Raw genomic sequence first — 18,746 nt, 5'->3', positions numbered from 1 at the left:
GGTATGGATGAAGAGAATAAGTAAAAGCTATTTATTGTCATTAGCCTATTACAAAGCAAGCAAGAAAATGGTTAATCAGTTATGAAAGAGGATTTTAGTAGGTGACAAGTTAAATGATGCTTGTAGATATTTTGTAGGAAAGTTTTATTTCATTATATTTCTATAGCAACAATTAGGTTTTGGTACACCATCTCAAAGAAATATGCAACTCCCATTTTGGTTCAATTGATCTATATCACAGAGGGCACCATTGGAAAACCTGTCCCCGATTTGCCTACCCTTATTTCATTCTGTGCCCTGCTTTTGTTCAGTTTCTTCCTCCAAAATAGGACATACACAAAGCTTTTCTACATCAAGTCTTATGTGCTGCCTGTAAAAAGCCAAAATGCATGAAACTATATTCTTGCAGTGGGTTTTCTGTCTGTTAAGATTTTTTACCACTATGTTTTTAGTAGTGGATTAGTATTCACATGATCTCTTTAAGCCTCTGATTAAAGGCTACTTGCCTGTTTTTTGCCTTCTATATTTCTGTACCTTATTTGAAAAGATAATAGAGTGTCAAAAGAAGAGTTTACAATAAATATTTCCAGTTTTGATTATGTTATAGGAGACTGTTTTACAGGATTGATCAACATAAGCTATAGTTGTGAAAGCTTTATACTAATAGCATTTAAACACATGTTTTCCTTCCATTTAAACATAAATTCCGTTGATCCTCTTTACACCAATAAACTGTGACACTGCTTACTTTGTACCATGAATTCTTCCTCATGTTCAGCCTTCCCATCCACATATCTGATAACAACATCTGCGTACAAGTATGTGCTACGAATGGACGAAGCCTTGATGACACTGCTAGCTTCAGACAAGTTGAGTTGCTCCAGTTTTTAAGCTCATAGGTTAGTAATTTCATTGCCATAGTTTCATCTTGTCGGAAGGACTGTTCTAACAGTTCAACTGCCAGTTGGCCAAACTCACTAGAATGAATAAAAACCAACAAAACAGAATTTAGTATCTATAGAAATGGCCTTGAGTTTAGGTTCAGTTTTCTTGTACAATCAAATTCCCAGTAGCACAACTTGAAGGGACTATTACGTGTCCCTTCTGTACAGATATACTGTACAGTAATTTATAACTACAACACGTGAATCGGTGACTTCTATTAAAAACATATGCAGGATACAAACAGCTGTTAAAACATGCAAGGAAATTACATGGAAGTAAGTAAATGGCACATTCAGTGTCGTTTTAATTTAATTATAAATCATGACTCATTAACAGCTCTCAAGAGAGAGCAGTATCTGACATAAAACATCTATTAGAGTGCCACTTAATCCTTTTTGCAAAAAGGAATTGTCTTCACGTGTGCTAATAGAACAGTTTGGGCTGTGTTCACATATAGCCCACTACTTTTACTGTAAATTTCAAGAAAAGAACTTCAACAATATAAATGTAATTTACTTGGAATACTGTTTCAGTTCTTCTGAAGTATCATCAACAAGGTCACTTTGTTTTGCTTCATATGCCATTGAACGATACACTTTGCAAGCAACTAAGGCTTTCGCCATGGACTCCTCCCCATGCTGCCAGAAGAAGAGGGCCATCTTCTGCCTCTTCATTAACACCGCCCAAAGCAACAGCTCGTTGAGAGGATAAGCAAAACGTCTCGTTTCAGGGTCATCTATGTCTACTATTTCATCTTTGGTTCTTTTCTTTTTTCCCTCTTCTGTACCAGTGTCAATCTTTAAAATAAAATCAGAAAGTTACATTTTTAAATCTCTAAACTTGGTCATTATATTGCCTCAGGCCTTCAAAAGACTGATTAACAAAAAAGAAGGTGGTGATAGCTTAAACAAAAAACCCTAAAACATGAGAAGTGTGGTATGCTTGCTATTCAAGGACTGTTTAGATTATGTGTATTCAAGGTAAAGCTTATCTAATTTAAGATTTTGCTTACAACAGAGGATGCTTAAGGAGTGTTTGGATAATAGTCAAGGCACCAGATAACAGACATTTCAGAGTCACAGACTTGCTAATTAAGGACATACATCCTCCTTGGCATTGAGAAAGGAGGGGTTGGCAAGAGAAACAAAGACCCTGGTGTCCTCTGATGATGCATAATCATAAAAGGACAAAAGGAGTAGGGGTATCCTTCCCCAAACGACCACCGAAGACCACCAGAGACCCCCATGCAGATGTAGAAGACTCTGGGATGATTGCTCAAGAGAGCAACATGTCTGTCATGCTTGCTCAAGATAATGAATATGCAATAGTTATGCGAAACACATGTATTAGATGTGGTGTTTTAACTGTAGTGTATAAGTATGGACTGAAAACCTCAGTAGGTGTACTCGATTTGTGGAAATCTTCCACCTTGCACCCTGCACAGAATAAAACAATGTCTCCTCTCTAAACATACTTTGTGTGTTTTGGGAGTTACTTTCTGATCAGGTAACAATTACGTAACTTGAAATAAAATGCTGAGTGATCCAATATCAAATTATAAAAAGAAAAAAGAATTTCTGAAGACTTGAAAAGCAGCTGGAACTTTTGTTCAAAAACTTCAGTTGAGTCCAATTCATTTTAATAGCTGAGAGACTGAATTACTTTGATTTAAAGATCAAAAGAAAAGAAGTAACGAATATACCTACATACAAACGAGGAAAATCATGGAGACTGCTTATAGTAAGTCAAATGGCCAAATCTTGCTCCGTCTACAAAGCCATGTGAGTCCCCTTTATTGCTAGAACTGTGCCAGAGATAAGCCTTTTGCTCCCTAACATATCAAAGCTTATCCAGAAGACTACTATACAGAAAGATAAACACTCTTTACAGAATCCTGTAAGCATGCTAGACAGTTTATAATCAAGTACAAAAGGAAGGTTGAAATTCCAGCTTCAGCAAAGTCAGTAAAACTGCTGCTACTCACACTTCAGTGGTACTTGGATTTCAACAAGGTCCTCTACTCTTAACTACTTAAAATAAACCCCACCGTGCGCTCCTCACACATCTGTACCTTTGGTTTATATGGCTGCGCTGTTTTGATGAAGTGATTGTGGCGCATTTTTTCTTTCTTGTCTGCCCTGTTACCAAAAGACTCATGGCTTTTACACATCTGAGGAGTAGTATTTGAAGGATTTCGCCCAGATCGCTGTAATAAGAATAAGAGGAAGGGGTTGGGTTTGGTTTCTTTACTCTTACCTACTAGGCATTATAAAATCATTTGTTTATAGCTAGATACTTAGTTGAGCAATTAAACAGTTACTTTGCTACTGAAACAGTGATGAACTGTTGCTGTTATGCAACAGCAACAACCAGAATTTTCACTGGATATTTAACAAGTTTTTTTGTGTTTTTTTTTCTTTTTTTTAAGAAGTCACAAAGTAGGCAATTACGCTTGTTTTACAAGCTAAGATATCTGCATCCCAAGCCCTGTCCCTTCTTCTCCTATGAGGAGGAAAAAAGGGAATAACAAAGAAGGAATTTAGATGTGCTAGAATAAGGAGCAGGAGAACAAAACCTTTGGTTTGTCCTCAATCTCAAAACAGCTACCAGTTGCCCTCATAGGCCTTACTATTGCCTTTAAAAGAACCAGTCCATTGACAAGAAGAACAAAACAATATGGATCTAATTTTTCTCAAAAATATGTAGGGTTTTTTTTAATTGAGACCATACGAATCAGCATGTCCTGTTATCCAACTGCCACATACCCGATTGTTCCCGCTGAGACTATTGTATACAGCTCTAAAGCGTTTTCTTGTGTAGGTACATCTGTAGGTTCCTCCCATCAGGTACTCAATAACCAGCCCCACATCAATCAGGTTGATTTTATATCCCGGAGGAAGATTTCCCTAGGAATACGAAAAGTATTCTTAGTTTTTCAAATTATAATCTTAAAGTTGTTTAGAGTGTTTCTATATATTACATCACAGCTTTAAATAAAAAACTAATTAAACCTTTCATGAATAAAAAAGCAAACAACCAAACCAAACCATCTACATGGCTCAATATTTATCTGTTTCAAAAAAAGACAAGGTTACAGCTTCTTTTTTGTATGACCTCCCCTAGCAGGGTAGATGTTCATTCTGTTGGAGGCAGGGTGGGGGGCACGCTGTTTTTTGTCTGTTGTTTTAACAGTCAAAATTACTCCTAGCTGGAATTATCAGCTTTCAATCCCCCAAAGAAGGAAAACAATCACAAGTAAGATGAAAGAGACAACACTCATTGGGTTTAACATCTTTCTGGCAGCAGGGCACTAGGCATACAACAGCAAGTACTGGTAACAACAGAACATCTGCAGAGGTAGCTTATTATTTACAATAAAACCTAACTAATAAACCTAAGAGTAAATTGCCAGTCAAACACAAGATATCATAAAAAAACTAACATTGCTAATTTGACAGATATTTACATTTACAGCATACCTGTTTGACATCCCGAACAAGATGAAAGAGTGTTGGGTTAGTTGGGCCTTGTTTCTTTATTAAAAAAAAAAAAAAGAGGGAGGGGGAAATTCAGAATGAGAAATTAGAGTGCAATGACAACAAGAGAAGATTACAGTAGAAGCCAAATATTTTTGCATGTTGGCTCAAAAAAAAAACCCCAAAACCCCATAGTTTTAAACAAACAGTAGCCATCAAATAAATGCAAATATTTCAAACTACCGTATTAGCTATAGACTATTTGCTTTTTTGTTGCATTTGACTTCTGTTTTAGTTTGGGACATAATTAATACACCCATAGTTCGTCCAAAAAGGGCGGAGGAAGGGGACCCACCAGAATGCAAACAGCAGCATTATGGGGTTTTTATATTATTAAAATATAATATTACAGAGACAAGCTTTAACAAATAAACATTTTAGTTTACAGGAACACAAACAGACTGACATTCATGTTTACAGTATTACAGGATCCATAGTAAAAGCTCCCATACTTTTAAAATTTTTAGTCTGAACATTCCCTCTTTTTACCAAAGTGGATTTTTCTTTCTTCTCTGATTTCCTCTGAGTGCATGAACTATTACACTTTTAGACACACAGTTACCCTAGCTCCCATACAGAACTCAATCAAAAGCACATCAAGTGTGTAAAAGCACGACCATAAAAGGTTAATTAAAAAAACCAAAAAAAACCAAAAAACAAAACCTCATCACATGGGCTCCTTTACAGAGCTTTATTAGCTAAAGAATTCCTTTTTTTTCTTTCTTTTTTTTTTTTTTTTTGTCAAAAGCAGATAATGAGAATGATAACGTACGCCTAAGTCATATTTGTGTACTACTCATGTTAGCCACTTTTTGGTGGAAGGGTTTTTTTTTGTCCTGTTAGATACTTAGTGTTATACAAAACTACCTTAAAATTCTTAAATCGACACCTACGGCAACAAAATTTTTTCTAAGTAATATTTATAACTATGCAGGTTCACAAAATAAACTATTTTTACAACTATTATGATAATTTTAACTGCTATGGACAGAATTCATTTTATGAAGCCCTAACAATACTGTTTATAGACCTCACATTTCGTGCACAAGTTTCACACATCTGACTTTCTCTTGTTCTCTTCCCCACTGTGGTTTACACGTTTCATACGTTCCACAACAAGGCTACAATTTTCCCTTTAGTATCTATCCCCAACATCAGACACAGATGAATATCCTGCTGACAAACTATTTCTGGTATCATTTCTGGAGAGCCAGAAAGCAGCTGTGGCACTAACAAAGCAGCCAGACAGCATGCACTTCTCAACTCAAACCTCATGGGAGGAAGCCTTCCCTATCAACCCCCCATGGCTTTCAGACTGGTGCATATGACCCAGTATACAACACACTGAGCAACTAAAAAGCTGTTCTAAAAGTAACTTAAAAAGCAGTCATTCACTTACTGTATTATAAAGTTCTTCCAGCCTGGGAATTGTAAGAAATTTGTGCATGCTTACTCCATTTTCAATCAGGAGTTTCACAAATGCAACTCTATCCATCACAAGGGCATCTAACATAGCCTGTTCCAGAGAGCCAACCTACAACAAATAGGTAATAAGGTAGAGCCTGGAGAGAACCAGTAAAACAGGGCATCACAAAAGTAAGTTTACTTGGATTACATATCAACGTCATCCATTTACAGGGCTGGGGAAACCTTATATGTCTACAAATACAAAGATGTCACCCTTGGTTCAGAAAATTCCCTGAACTTCACACAATTACAGGATGAGAGAATATTCTGAAGACTTGATCAGCAAGTCTTATACTCTTCCATAGGTATCTCCTACTGACCCAGTACATGGGACTAAGTAGATGTTTGGTTTAACATAGTTAAGCTGTTCTCACAGATTGATATTGGATAAAACACAAGGACGTAAAACATTTAAAGCACAATTTGCTTCAAAGACAAATGCTCAGAACCATAATTGCTATCAGCTAGCCTTGTAGTATGTACTTTTGACTGCACACTCACATAAGATTGTGTTTTATTTTTACTGCAATATGGGAAAAAGGCAAGATCCACAACGTAGTTTTCAAACTAAACAGACTACAAGAAACAGACATTTTGTCCTCTCCCTCAAAAGACACCGCAGTACTGCCAACAGTGCATTTTACTAGATGTTCCTCAAGAACTTCTATGACCATGCAACTGTAAGGAAGAAAGAGATCTGACTAACATGAACTCAGCTTCCACCTTTTGCAATGTCTTTTCTCCCCTAGTTATTCAGAACACTTAGCACATTTCTAAAATTTTTGACCCATTTTCAACTACACAATAACAAGACAGCTGTAAGACTACACAGTATGCATAAATTACTGTCCTCAAAATAAATGTGTCAGTATTCTACAGTCTCTCTCTACAAAAGTCAAAAGACTCATTCTTTACAGTAAGTTGAGTTTCTCTCTTTTAGAAAATATAATTCTGCTTAATCCAGACCATTACATACCAGCCATTGTTGCCCATAAACAAAAACATGATTTTTGGCTATGTCAACTCTATCCCACGCAAGTGTAAGAACAAGCTGGTCAAATGCAGATGCATTCGTGCCTTAAGAAGGAAAAACAATTAAAAAAATTGAAATTAATTAAAATATAAGATAATAAACAATTTTGCTTCCTACTAAGGCCAAATCAAGCAATCCACCACAAAGTTATATAGTATATTTCATCATTTATGACACATTATGGCATTATACAATGAGAACATATAGTAGATAATTCTTTGCTTAAAAACTAAAAATCCCTACAGATTATAGCATTTTATAAATAATCCATCATATAAACACTAAACAACAATAGCTGGGGATTCCAAAAGCTCTTAAAATCAAGTGTCTCACCTTTTAACAATGCTGTAAGTATTGCAACATCAATGTCCTGATGTTCGTCTGACCCAATATGAAAAACTGTAATCTGTCCAAAAGGATAAAATAGGGAAAACATATTTTAAAGTTATTTTCAGGCAAAGGTCATTAGCTCCAGTCTTTCATGTCAGGAATCGAGATACATTAAAAGTCACCTTATCTTTGATGCAATTTAAGTCTATGCTCGATTTAAACTTAGCTTTAGTGTGCACTCTTGTTTTGTTTTCCTAACTGGGTGCCACATGAGACAATCCTTTATGAGAAAAAGCATATCAGAAACCCTTTACACTCTTCAGTCAATTTGAACTTCTTTTCCCACTATGATTATAATTCTCTGTTGTCTATAAACACCACACAGTATTCTGTTTACCCCCCCAGTTCATTCTAGATTATAAGATTAACCTGCCACCAAACATCTGTAGCCAAATATGACAATTTTAAACCTCGGAACAGCACAATATAATGTCCAAACGGAACACCAGTACCTGAACTCAGGCTACATATAAAGCTCTAAAGTGCTTTTGCTTTAAGCATGCAGTGATAGTAGTACAGGCATCATTAAAAGATTAAAAAAAAAAAAAAAAAGAAGTTCCAAGGTTTTCAAAAATCAAAGCAAGAAAAAAAGGACAGCAACCCAAATACAAAATACATACACACTTATAAACAAACCAGAATCCAGTCATCTGAAAACAAATAGGCTTGGAAACAACAACAAACTCTGATTACCAGAAATAATCACAAGAATGAAGTCTCTCTTGGCGATGAAGTAAAGTACACACGAAAACTGTATTTGACTATCTTCTGTAACTGGAAGATCCACTATGTCCACAAAAGATTTTTGAATGACTCTTGATCATATAAAACATTGAGATACAATTTAATATTATATCCGCAAATGCATGCACCTTGCATAAAAAAAATTTACGGCAAGATCCACTTACAAGTTCTTTTTTTTTCATGCATTCCAGCAGAGTCTGAAACAAATGAACTGCTTCACTTTGACCAAAGTTAAATGTCTTTTTGATGGTTGAAATGATTTCAGGCTCAGCACCCTCAGGAACACTCCTGAGATTGAAACAAACAAACAGGAAAACACATTGTTACAGATGAACAGTAAGAACAATGATGCATTTAATTAGTTTCAACATGTCAATTCAAAGTCCTGCCATCTATAAGCTTATTACTGTTTAAGTGGCAAAATCCTGGGTAATCTTTAGAAAGAAGTATAGGTTGCTCAATCTATGACTTTCTACTACCGCTTTGTAAAAGTAACTCAGCTTGTCTCCCTTTCCTGCCCATACCCAGTTCTGAGATACTTTCAACTAAAAGATTTTGACACAAAATACCAAGTACTCACTCCCCTGAATAAGACCTGCTTCTGATCTTACTATGGACGAAGCTGTTTGGTTTACTGCTATGTTAGATCCCTGCCTCCTGGTTCTGAGGCAGTCCCCTCAACAAGGACCCAACACGTTTAAGGATTTATGCAAGTCTGACAACTAACTAGAAATCACAAAGTATTGTGGAGCCCAAGCACATCCCTTTTATTATTTGAAACTACACTTAAAACAGACAAGTGTTTTCTACACTAAACAGAAGTGTGTAAAAAGTTCAGTTTTAAGACTACTCAGAAGAAACAATATAGAAACTTCTGATCCTGTGCTGGTTTTGGCTGAGATACGAGTTAATTTTCTTCATAGTAGCTAGTATGGGGCTATATCTTGGATTTGTGCTAAAAACAGTGTTGATAATACAAGGATGTTTTGATTACTGCTGAGCAGTGCTTACACAGAGTTGAGGCCTTTTCTGCTTCTCACCCCACCCCACCAGCGAGCACAAGAAGAAGCTGGGAGGGGACACAGCTGCGACAGCTGACCCCAACTGACCAAAGGGATATCCCATACCATATGACGTCATGCTCAGTATCTAAAGCTGCAAGGAGGAGGAGAAAGGGAGGAGCGTTTGGAGTTACAGCATTTGTCTTCCCAAGTAACTGTTACACATGATGGAGCCCTGCTTTCCTGGAGATGGCTGAACACCTGCCTGCTGATGGGAAGTGGTGAATGAACTTTTTGCTCTGCTTGCATCCGCGGCTTTTGCTTTACCTACTAAACTGTCTTTACCTCAGCCCACAAGTTTTCTCAGTTTTACCTTTCCGATTCTCTTCCCCATCCCACCAGGGAAGAGTGAGCGAGCAGCTGCATGGTGCTTAGTTGCCAGCTGGGGTTAAACCACAACAGACCTTTTTTCAGAAATGTTACTACTATGCACAGCTAACTGCATGAAAATACTTCCATTCAATGTAGTCAAGTGATATTTTCAAGCAGTTTGGTAACATACTATTCTCTATGTTATTCTCACATCTCTGGAAGGTCTGGTCAGCTCAGACTTCGGTTGAGCAAAACTCTGTTGTGCAAACTTAAGAACAGTCACATTTATCACTTAAGTTACTGTGGCTTTGTTAAATTTTGAAGTTGAAGCAGACAGAGCATTTAAACTGAGAGCTGAGTCCTCTAGTTAAAATGGTGTAACAAAATTACTGTACATAACTGAAGTTACACATGAGATGTTCCCCTAATTTAGGACACAGGTGCGTACAGTTTTCCTATCCTTCTTGTAAGTATTGCTAAAGCAAGCATACGCTACAGAATTTGGTGCAGCTGGTACAAGGTATGTGGGAAGAACCTAGAACTAAGACAGAAGTCTTGGTCTTTAGCCAGACCTATTATTGCAGTCAACCTGGAAATCCGCATCACAGGCAAGATTACACTCTCTGCTTTTAGCCTTTCTTTCCACAGAAAAAGCTCTTGTACAAATTCGTTAAGGAATGGTCTCAAAACCCATCTACATATGACTGATAGTTTAGCTAGGAGTGCTAGGACTTACCCTCCCTCCTCTGTTTGCTTGTGAACATACGCCAATATGTCTGCAGCTCTACCAGTTCCTTCACATACTACCACTGGCACAGGAGGACTTTCTTGAAGGAAGTCTAAAACTGTGAGTATGACGTTGGGGCCACCTTCAAATACAAGCGCCACCACAGGCACACCTTGGCCGATTCCTATAAAGTTGCAAATAAATATTATACACTTACAACACTGTCCAGTTTTTAAGGAATACTAAGATTGATTTTACATATGTAATAAATCAATTATGTCCCTTCTACTGAATAAAAATTAAAATGCTGCCTGCCAGACATTTTAACTGTTGCTAGTGCACAGTTTCAAGCACTGTTTATACTTTGGACTGGTGGGAAAGCACTGCAAAGAAACTGATAAATACAATTGAATACAGCCTACAATATAGAAGAGATTCTTCACAGAAATATTCCTGAACTAATGCAGAAAAGTGAACCTTTTTTTCTTTAGGAAACTCCCCTTCTACCTTCCCCCTGAATAGTTTCCAAAGATGACAACATGTATACAATTTGAACATAGTTACGTAGAAACCCTCTACTGACGGGAGTATTGCAAAAGCATTCCTAGAAGAAAAAAAACCCCACACATGTTGCTCCATAATTGGGAAAACACCAAAAGCAGTCATGGCTTCTTTGCACAAACACAGATTATGTTTTACAAACTCAGTTGCCCCATTGTGAAACTGCAGGTGATCAGTGTCAAAACCATGAATCAATCAGACCAGCAAGGCCTGACAACATACTAACAACTTGAGTGACATACATTTGCTTTATGAAAGCAAAACTGACAACTTTATTCAAAAGAACCCTCTTCTCTGGTCCCACAGAAATCCTAAATCTACCAGCAGTATCTAGGGCCCAAAGCAGCAGCTGAAATTTGCAAAATTCATTTCATTCAGACCTGAAACATAAACAAAAGACTAATTTTTCTATTTTCTCATTCAGATGTTTGGTGCAAGTACCTTTGTCATTAAAGCATAGTAACACTCAGTCCTCAGGCATCAGAATTACTTACTTGCATGGATCCGTTGCAAATTAATAGTTTTTTCCAGTTCTCTCCGCAATTTAACTTCTGCTCCATACTTTCCCACTGTTCCATCATCCACCAGAATGAAATGGGAATGGAGATTATTTAGGACGTTTAGTTTACTTAATGGGTTTAACAAGGTTTGATATGGAGCAACCACCTAAGTACAAGCACACAACAATGTCTTTTACTTGTAAAGATTCACATTTGTTTCTGTGAAACTTAACTTTTTGTGTAGACACAAGAAGTAGTGGCTCAACAAGAAGCACTGACACATATAAGCATGCCTTGGGTCAGGATACACCAACACCTGTAGCTCTTAACTTGTGCAGGAAAGCAGGTAACAATATCACAAAAGGATTCTGTTCTGAAGGATAACAGAGAAAAGATCCTTTGAAAAGGTGTCTTTTGGGAAAACTTGCGACTGCTCTAGCGAACAGTAGTATTGAAGATTCCGCATCAAAATTTTTCATCTTATCATCCTCTGTAATTGTGAATTCTCTGTAATACTTTAGCATTTTTGTTATTTGATTCAGTTATATCGGGGGGGGGGGGGGGGAGGATTAAGTACTTGAGAACAAGCCCCTCCTCTAGCGCATTTGTATTTTGCAACTTGTTTAACACTAATGATCTTGCTTAAGTCACAGATGTCAATGTATCTTCACAGTAAAGCAAGTATTCCGATGATGCGAAGTAAGTGAAAAAACACGCTTGAGCAGATCTGTCAAAAAGTAAGTCAGGTAAATCATTATTTCAATTAGGTAATTTATCCTTACATCTCTTCCAACAAGGTCATTTCTGTTTTCAATCACTCCCCATGGAGCAATCCCAATAGTGCAAATCTTTCGAGATGATCTGGAAGCATGTTCTCTTAGAGCATCACCAACATGTTTTGCAACACCTGTTTGTGCACAAAAAGATTTCAATGTATTGAATGCCACATCTTATTAAGAAATACGACCGTTTCATTAGTTAACTGGGCCTTTAAGGATCTGGAAACTTATTTGACACAACAGCAAAGAAAAAGCACCATACTACATATACTAGAAGGAAACAAAGTACTATGTAGCAGTAATTCGACAAAATAAATACTAGGCTAGTAAGAACTAGAGTTTCCAGTACATTACTGTACTTGTTTTAATCACATGAAGTTTTTTTCCTCTTGCATTTTCAAAAACAAAATGAAAAAAAACAACCCACTAAAAAACCCCACCCCAAAACTAAACCAATCAAAAAAAAAGCCCCCAAAACCAACCCCCCCACCTTTGTGTTGTTTCTCTTTGCAAGACAGAACAGCAGCCCGCTTCCAACAACATGTGTTCAAAATGTATTATTTTAATTTAACTTGACGAAACTCACTCAAATTTACTTCGCTTTAAAATGAAGCTATGCATCCATTAAATCTTTTGGCTCTTATAAACTGTAATCCACTTAACTGCACACATTCATTGGTACTTCTTTACCTGTGTTCACTCCTCCAGTTATAATCCAGGCTCCTGTTGTTACTGCAGCTTTAATAAGACCTTTGCCAAGCAACTGTTTGATGCGTGGGTGAAGTTCAAATTTCTGCATGCCCCCATGTACAGATATAACAAGCTTTGGCAACTCCATCTGCCATTCTTTAAGCATAAGTTGCAGAATAGCTTCAGGCTTAGTGTCATATGACAATCGCACATACTGCAGGCACAAGAAGAGAGTTAAAAGGTTCTCAAATCATCACAGAATCAATGCATAAAAAGAAGAACCAGGATGTATTTCAGGATATAGTATCCTATTTCTGGCTATGGAAAATGTAATTCACCTTCTCAAAACACAGCAGATGCAATAAATGAACAAGCTTACTTTGTATCCTTCAGAATTAAGGACAAGACAGTTTTGAAAGCAAGTTTTGGAAAGGCAATGACTGTAGAAAGATTATGTTACTTCATCCTACTGGCACAGTAACCTAGAAAAATGAATCTTTATGAAAGCATTGAGTGATCTCTAAATTAGATGGAATTCAGAAATATTATAAAAGTTCTGCCACCTACTGGGGAGAGGCTTGCATGTCCACGGTGAAAAGTTTTACAGAAAGACAGTTGCTTGCTTTTCATTCCCTATTCCTGGTGGGAAGGAAAGCTACATTCTTTAACAGAAAACTTCAAAACTAGCAGCTTTTTAACTCGCTATGTTTAACAGCATAAGATTAAGTAGATGGTTGATCAGTTAAAAATACTGCTGCATCTTTAATACAAGCTGTTCAATAGAGGAGGGGACGTTTTGCAGAAATTAAGCCCTACTTGAATCAATTTCTAACTAAAAACACATCACTATTCCAATAAACTGGTTTTAGCAACCCCACTAGCACTCTGCAGAAGTAAGCACAGAAATGACTATAGGCAGCTTGCTACTTCTGTACTCCTAGAAAAGGATTTGCAGCAATTTTAAGCTATACACTGCTATTACGAACATGAAAGAATTCTGCTAAGAGCCCTTCTCTCCACAGAGGTGATCTGACCTAGAGCACTGGACTCTCCTTCCGGGCTCTGCTGGCTGCATAAAGAACACAGCTCCCTCATTCAAGCACTTCAGTTCGGCCATAGGAGCCACACTGTATCAAAACACCTTGCAGCTTATAACTGCATGAGCATTAAATCATTCCTACCACAACTAGGAATCCTTTACAAAATGGTTGTGGAGAATATGCCAGAATTTCCAGTTTTCTAGCCTCTCCAGGACATGTGCACTCGTGAATTAGGAGTTGGTTTCCAAACCTCCATTTATTGGTATACTTGTTTTTAACTAACCCTCTCTCCCAAAAAACTTAGTTATTCTGATCAGTACGATTATGCTTTAATAATTTTGAACAAATCTACTAAAGAAGCATATTCCACATCTATCCATAATTTTAAATCATTTTTCAGAGTCTGAAAACTACGAATAGAGGGTTAAGATAGCAGATGTTACTTAACAGGTCCTATAAAAATTTAACAGTAGCAAGTAAGCAAGCAGCACAGATGAGTAAGCTGTACTTTCATGAAGTCTGAAACAGTGACACTGAATACTTAATGTAATGTTTTGCTGAAGTGATTATGAATTCTTATCACCATTTGCAATTTGAAGGTAAGCCTGTACATGAATACATCCAATTCTGATAGATCTCAGTAACTTTTGTTATAAAAAATAAAATTAAAAAATGGAAATTAGAAAGAATTCGAATCACAATAAAAAAATACTAGCATAGTAGAGGGCACCGGTTTGTCACAATACGGGTGACGTTGTTTTCAGCCTTCAATTTCAAAAGTTAAATGAAGCATCCACCATCTCTATCATCATGTTTAGAGTAAGAAAAAAGAAAACGTCATACATGCCTTAGCCCTGTAAGAATGAGAGCCACCTTGAAAGTTGATGACACCATAAGCATCAGTAGAGGTCTGTTCTGTATGTTTTTCCACTGACCATTCTTCTATTTCCTGATTATAGTTTTCACCCAGCTTCACATCGGAGTATTTCATAGCAAGACTTGCAGTAAAACAAGCATGTTGTCTGACCAAGCGGCCACAACAGCACCTGCACCCAACCACATAATTTAGAATACTTAAATAAATACTATTATTAGAAGACAAGAGAGAAGAACTTCTTTTATCTATAACAGAGATACATCAGATTTAGAAAGCAGACTCTAAATATTACATAAACCTCTTTTCCAGAGCAAGCTTTGTTGCCATAAATATTTATAGCAAGAATTAATTACAATACATAATTATTATGCAAAATATGAAACCTCACTGAGATAGCAGGTTGGAATCCAGAAGAAACTCATTCTTTGAAGCCAAATAATTTATATAACATTTATAAATCTGTGATCTATGTACTGCAGACAGTTCTTTATTCATTAGTTATATTTGGTTTATATCTAAACTTTCACCAACTTGTCATTTGCAATATTGATCAAAACTTTTTAAAACCCTATTATGAAAGTGTTCATTTAATGGAAAAAATACTCATAAATATTGTAATTACAAAGAACTCTCACCTGACAAGTTGCTGACAAATCTGACATCCTGGAAGGCATCTATAAGAAATATTTAAAGATATGAGTAAACTTCAGCTTCAGTTTTAAGGTGGGGTGGGTGGGATGGGGACAGACCACTCACACCACTTCACGTGCTTACAGAAAGATTACTGAACAAGAGAGATCTCCAGCAAACGGAAAACATGCTGCCCAAGTTTGCCCGTTTTTAACATGGTAACTTGTCTGCCTTTATTTTATGTGACTGTAGTATACTTGGCAAGTAAAAACACATAAACATGCAAAAGCTTCAGTCCTGAGACTTCAGTTGGGTTTTCAGGCTTTGAACCGTCAATATCTGAAGCCCAGGAATATTTCAGACAGGATTATCTGTGGTATTGAAACTGAAACATTTTGCTAGATGCTAAGAAGTAACTTACATACCAGCATTTTCTTGGACTCATTCTAACTACACATTGTTGCATCTCTCCTACAAATTCATGCTTCTAATATACATCCAAGTTGAACTGCCTGTCTGGGAAGGTTTTTTGATAATTTCTGAGTTGCATGTACAGAAAAAGATATATTTGAACAAGCCTTATACAGTAGTATCTTTACATAAAGTTTATTATATAATTTCTACCCTCTTCCATCTTGAACATTTTCCGTGTTTTCCTGCTAAGAGCTTTCTTAATGTTTAAAATTAGCATAGCAGATAAATTTATAATACTGTTTTCCATAATTTTCATAAGCAGCTGTTAACCAATTATGGTTAAGAGCTAGTATGCAAAAGCATACAAATACAGATGTTATACAGTAGCCTTAAAATGTTTTCAGACTTTGAGCATAAACAATTTTTTTATTTTGTCCGCTATAGAAGTTACACTGCTATTAATCATCTATGTTTTTAATACTGAACTATAGTTCTCTAACAGTTACTAAATTATAATTATCTATACTAAAAGGTACAGATCAACAAAACATACCAAATACTCCTGTCTACATTTGATGCATTTACACGTAACTGACAAACAACTGTAAATGATTCTTAGAAACTGAAGGACAAAATCTGATGGGAAAGTTGTGAAGTCTGTTGTATGCTACAAATGGGTTAAACTAAAAGGGCAAGTGTTGAAGATCATTTTGTTCCTTGGGAAATGCTCTGGAAATTTTAACAGGCTCCTAATTACTTTGTTTGCATTTGCAAATTTTCCATGTGCTACAATCATGGCTATAAATTCTAAAAGCTTCTCATGTCACATGGTTTCAAGGAACAAGGTGAATTATTTACAATAACTTAAAAATTCTACAGCATTTACTTCGTTCTTTTTCTGCGTAAAAACAAAGATCTTAAAAAGAAAAATAATACTCTGCCCCAACAGAACAAAAGAGATTTATAACTTGTTTTAATGGAAAACTCTGAAATAGAAGTTTTCTGAAGTTCAGAAGAAAAGGTTTCTCAGCTGCTCTCAAATATATGAAGCTAAAAAAAGAAAGCTGATCTGAAATCCATAATGACAATAGTAAACATTCTGGGGAGACAAAACTGCCTTAAAATACCAATTCTGAATCTATTTTCCATTTGACTTTATTTAATGCGACACAAATGTCATGACTATGCACATCAAATTTAATCATTGTAGAAACTCTTAAATTACACCTATAACATTTAGTAAAGGTAAACTCTACGAGTTAGATATGTTAGAGGTATCACTAACTTGCTTGATTTCACATCTCTAATTTAGCATAAGGTAAAAGCAGCACAAGATATGCAAAATATTCTTCTTTAGTCTCAGTCTTCTCTCTAGAAACATACTTTCCCATTTTTCAGCCTCATTTTTTCCTTACAGAACTTAAGGATGAAAAATTACTAGATACCACATGAAATCTCTTAATATCTGAACTGTTTTTATTTTATCTATCTTCCCTGGAAGCAAATATTTCTTCAGCCTTTGTTTTATAATTCCCTCCCTCCCAGCACTATTCTTGTTTTTCTTTATTCTTCTATGAATTCTTCATCCTTTTTCCCTGCACTATCAGGTTTATTTTTACACTTCATCATACACTCACACTGCTGTTCTTTAAATTCCAATAGAGGATATCTCTATGAAACTTTCTGACTTCAGAACTATGCCACCAAAAAAAAAAAAAAATTACAAAACCCCCACAGTGTACACACACCGCAGACACCACTAGGAGGACAGGTAAGAAGCAGCAAAGAGAACAGGAAAACATTTGTTAGAGATTTCTGCAGAGCCAAAGTACTTTCAGAAAAAGAAAAAAAAAATCCAGGCTGGACATGAAGAGTGACAATGCCCAGTCACCAAAGAGTGAACGGAAGACAGTATTTTATACAGATAAAGTAGTTAGTCCAAAAATCCATTATACACTCTCTTTACAATACTGACTTCTTTTTAATTTTAAAGAGCAGCAATGACTTCTTGCATCATTTCTCATTTACCTGTGGGGGTCTTTTGAACTTGGTATGATATACACACACTCCCTCTTCGTGAAAGTATTTTCTATCCAGGATTTCTGGGACTGAAAAATAAAAAGTGTAACAGTATTATAAAATATAAATCATGTAACTTGGCAATGAAAAATGCTTTTTAAGGAAACAAGAATTAGAATATGAGGTGGTTTTTTTTTTTATTTAAAGATAAAGGCAAGTAGTGTCTAACATAAAGTTAAATTGGTTTTAATGTTTTGCTGTCTCTCAAAAACTAACAAAACTATAAATGGCACTATAACAACATCTCACACTGCCTAAAAGTTGAGATAACCAGAATCATTACATAACTTATTTTACACACAAATCCCTTAAAATCCAAAGTTGTATTTTTCAAAACTAACATTTAAATAGCAAAAATTTGCAATATGCAAATGAAGATGTACCAAAAAACCCCAAACCATTTCAAAATATACTGTTTACCTCCCTTGCTAAAGTTAAAAAAAAATTTCAGTTAAAATTTCTAAAAATTACCTGTACTACACTGAGATAACAGTAATTTCATCTATTTACCGCTTTATTAAAGTAAAATTTTCATCTTGAAATTGCAGGTAAGGACGTTTTCTAACACAACTGGCAATCTTTTCCAGTAGCAATAAATAGGTCATTACCTTTGTTCTTCATCAAGAAACTTTTTATAATTTCATTTCAGTTGCTTTAAACAACCATGTAACATTATCTTACATGATAATCTCAGGATTACATGCTAAACAATATGCATAATGCCCAGTGTCTACATCGTGTTTCAGCAATACATTGGGAAAGGAACTCAGACATGATTTTTAGTAATTAAAAACAAGAAAAAATCTGGGGATGCCAATTTGCCCCCTTATGCAATATTGCTTTATATCCTTATTAAGTTTACATTAAAATTTCTTCATTGTTAACAGCATGCCCTGTTCTACGTTTACTTTTTACCTTTAGAAAAATCTGAGAAATTTCACACCTGTTCTATTTCACAACG

General features: G+C 35.9%; 1 protein-coding gene across 1 annotated transcript in view; it reads right to left on the bottom strand.

The window, feature by feature from the left end:
- TRPM7 (transient receptor potential cation channel, subfamily M, member 7) overlaps positions 1-18,746 on the bottom strand; it is a 60,771-nt gene that overhangs the window by 20,045 nt on the left and 21,980 nt on the right. Inside the window, exons 2-17 of the mRNA XM_010571910.1 lie at positions 17,735-17,814; positions 15,298-15,336; positions 14,633-14,831; positions 12,746-12,959; positions 12,059-12,183; positions 11,271-11,442; positions 10,225-10,399; positions 8,280-8,403; positions 7,315-7,387; positions 6,925-7,025; positions 5,881-6,015; positions 4,425-4,478; positions 3,711-3,851; positions 3,017-3,151; positions 1,462-1,742; positions 749-977 (exon numbers count right to left, since the gene is read on the bottom strand). Coding sequence (XP_010570212.1) covers positions 749-977; positions 1,462-1,742; positions 3,017-3,151; positions 3,711-3,851; positions 4,425-4,478; positions 5,881-6,015; positions 6,925-7,025; positions 7,315-7,387; positions 8,280-8,403; positions 10,225-10,399; positions 11,271-11,442; positions 12,059-12,183; positions 12,746-12,959; positions 14,633-14,831; positions 15,298-15,336; positions 17,735-17,814 — 2,277 coding nt within the window. The remainder of the gene's footprint in view (positions 1-748; positions 978-1,461; positions 1,743-3,016; positions 3,152-3,710; positions 3,852-4,424; positions 4,479-5,880; positions 6,016-6,924; positions 7,026-7,314; positions 7,388-8,279; positions 8,404-10,224; positions 10,400-11,270; positions 11,443-12,058; positions 12,184-12,745; positions 12,960-14,632; positions 14,832-15,297; positions 15,337-17,734; positions 17,815-18,746) is intronic.

The sequence above is a fragment of the Haliaeetus leucocephalus genome, unplaced genomic scaffold (genome assembly GCF_000737465.1).
Source record: "Haliaeetus leucocephalus isolate CR32 unplaced genomic scaffold, Haliaeetus_leucocephalus-4.0 Scaffold339, whole genome shotgun sequence".
Taxonomy (NCBI): Eukaryota; Metazoa; Chordata; class Aves; order Accipitriformes; family Accipitridae; genus Haliaeetus; species Haliaeetus leucocephalus.
The sequence above is the reverse complement of the archived record's forward strand: the minus strand, read 5'-3'. Positions and strand labels throughout refer to the sequence as shown.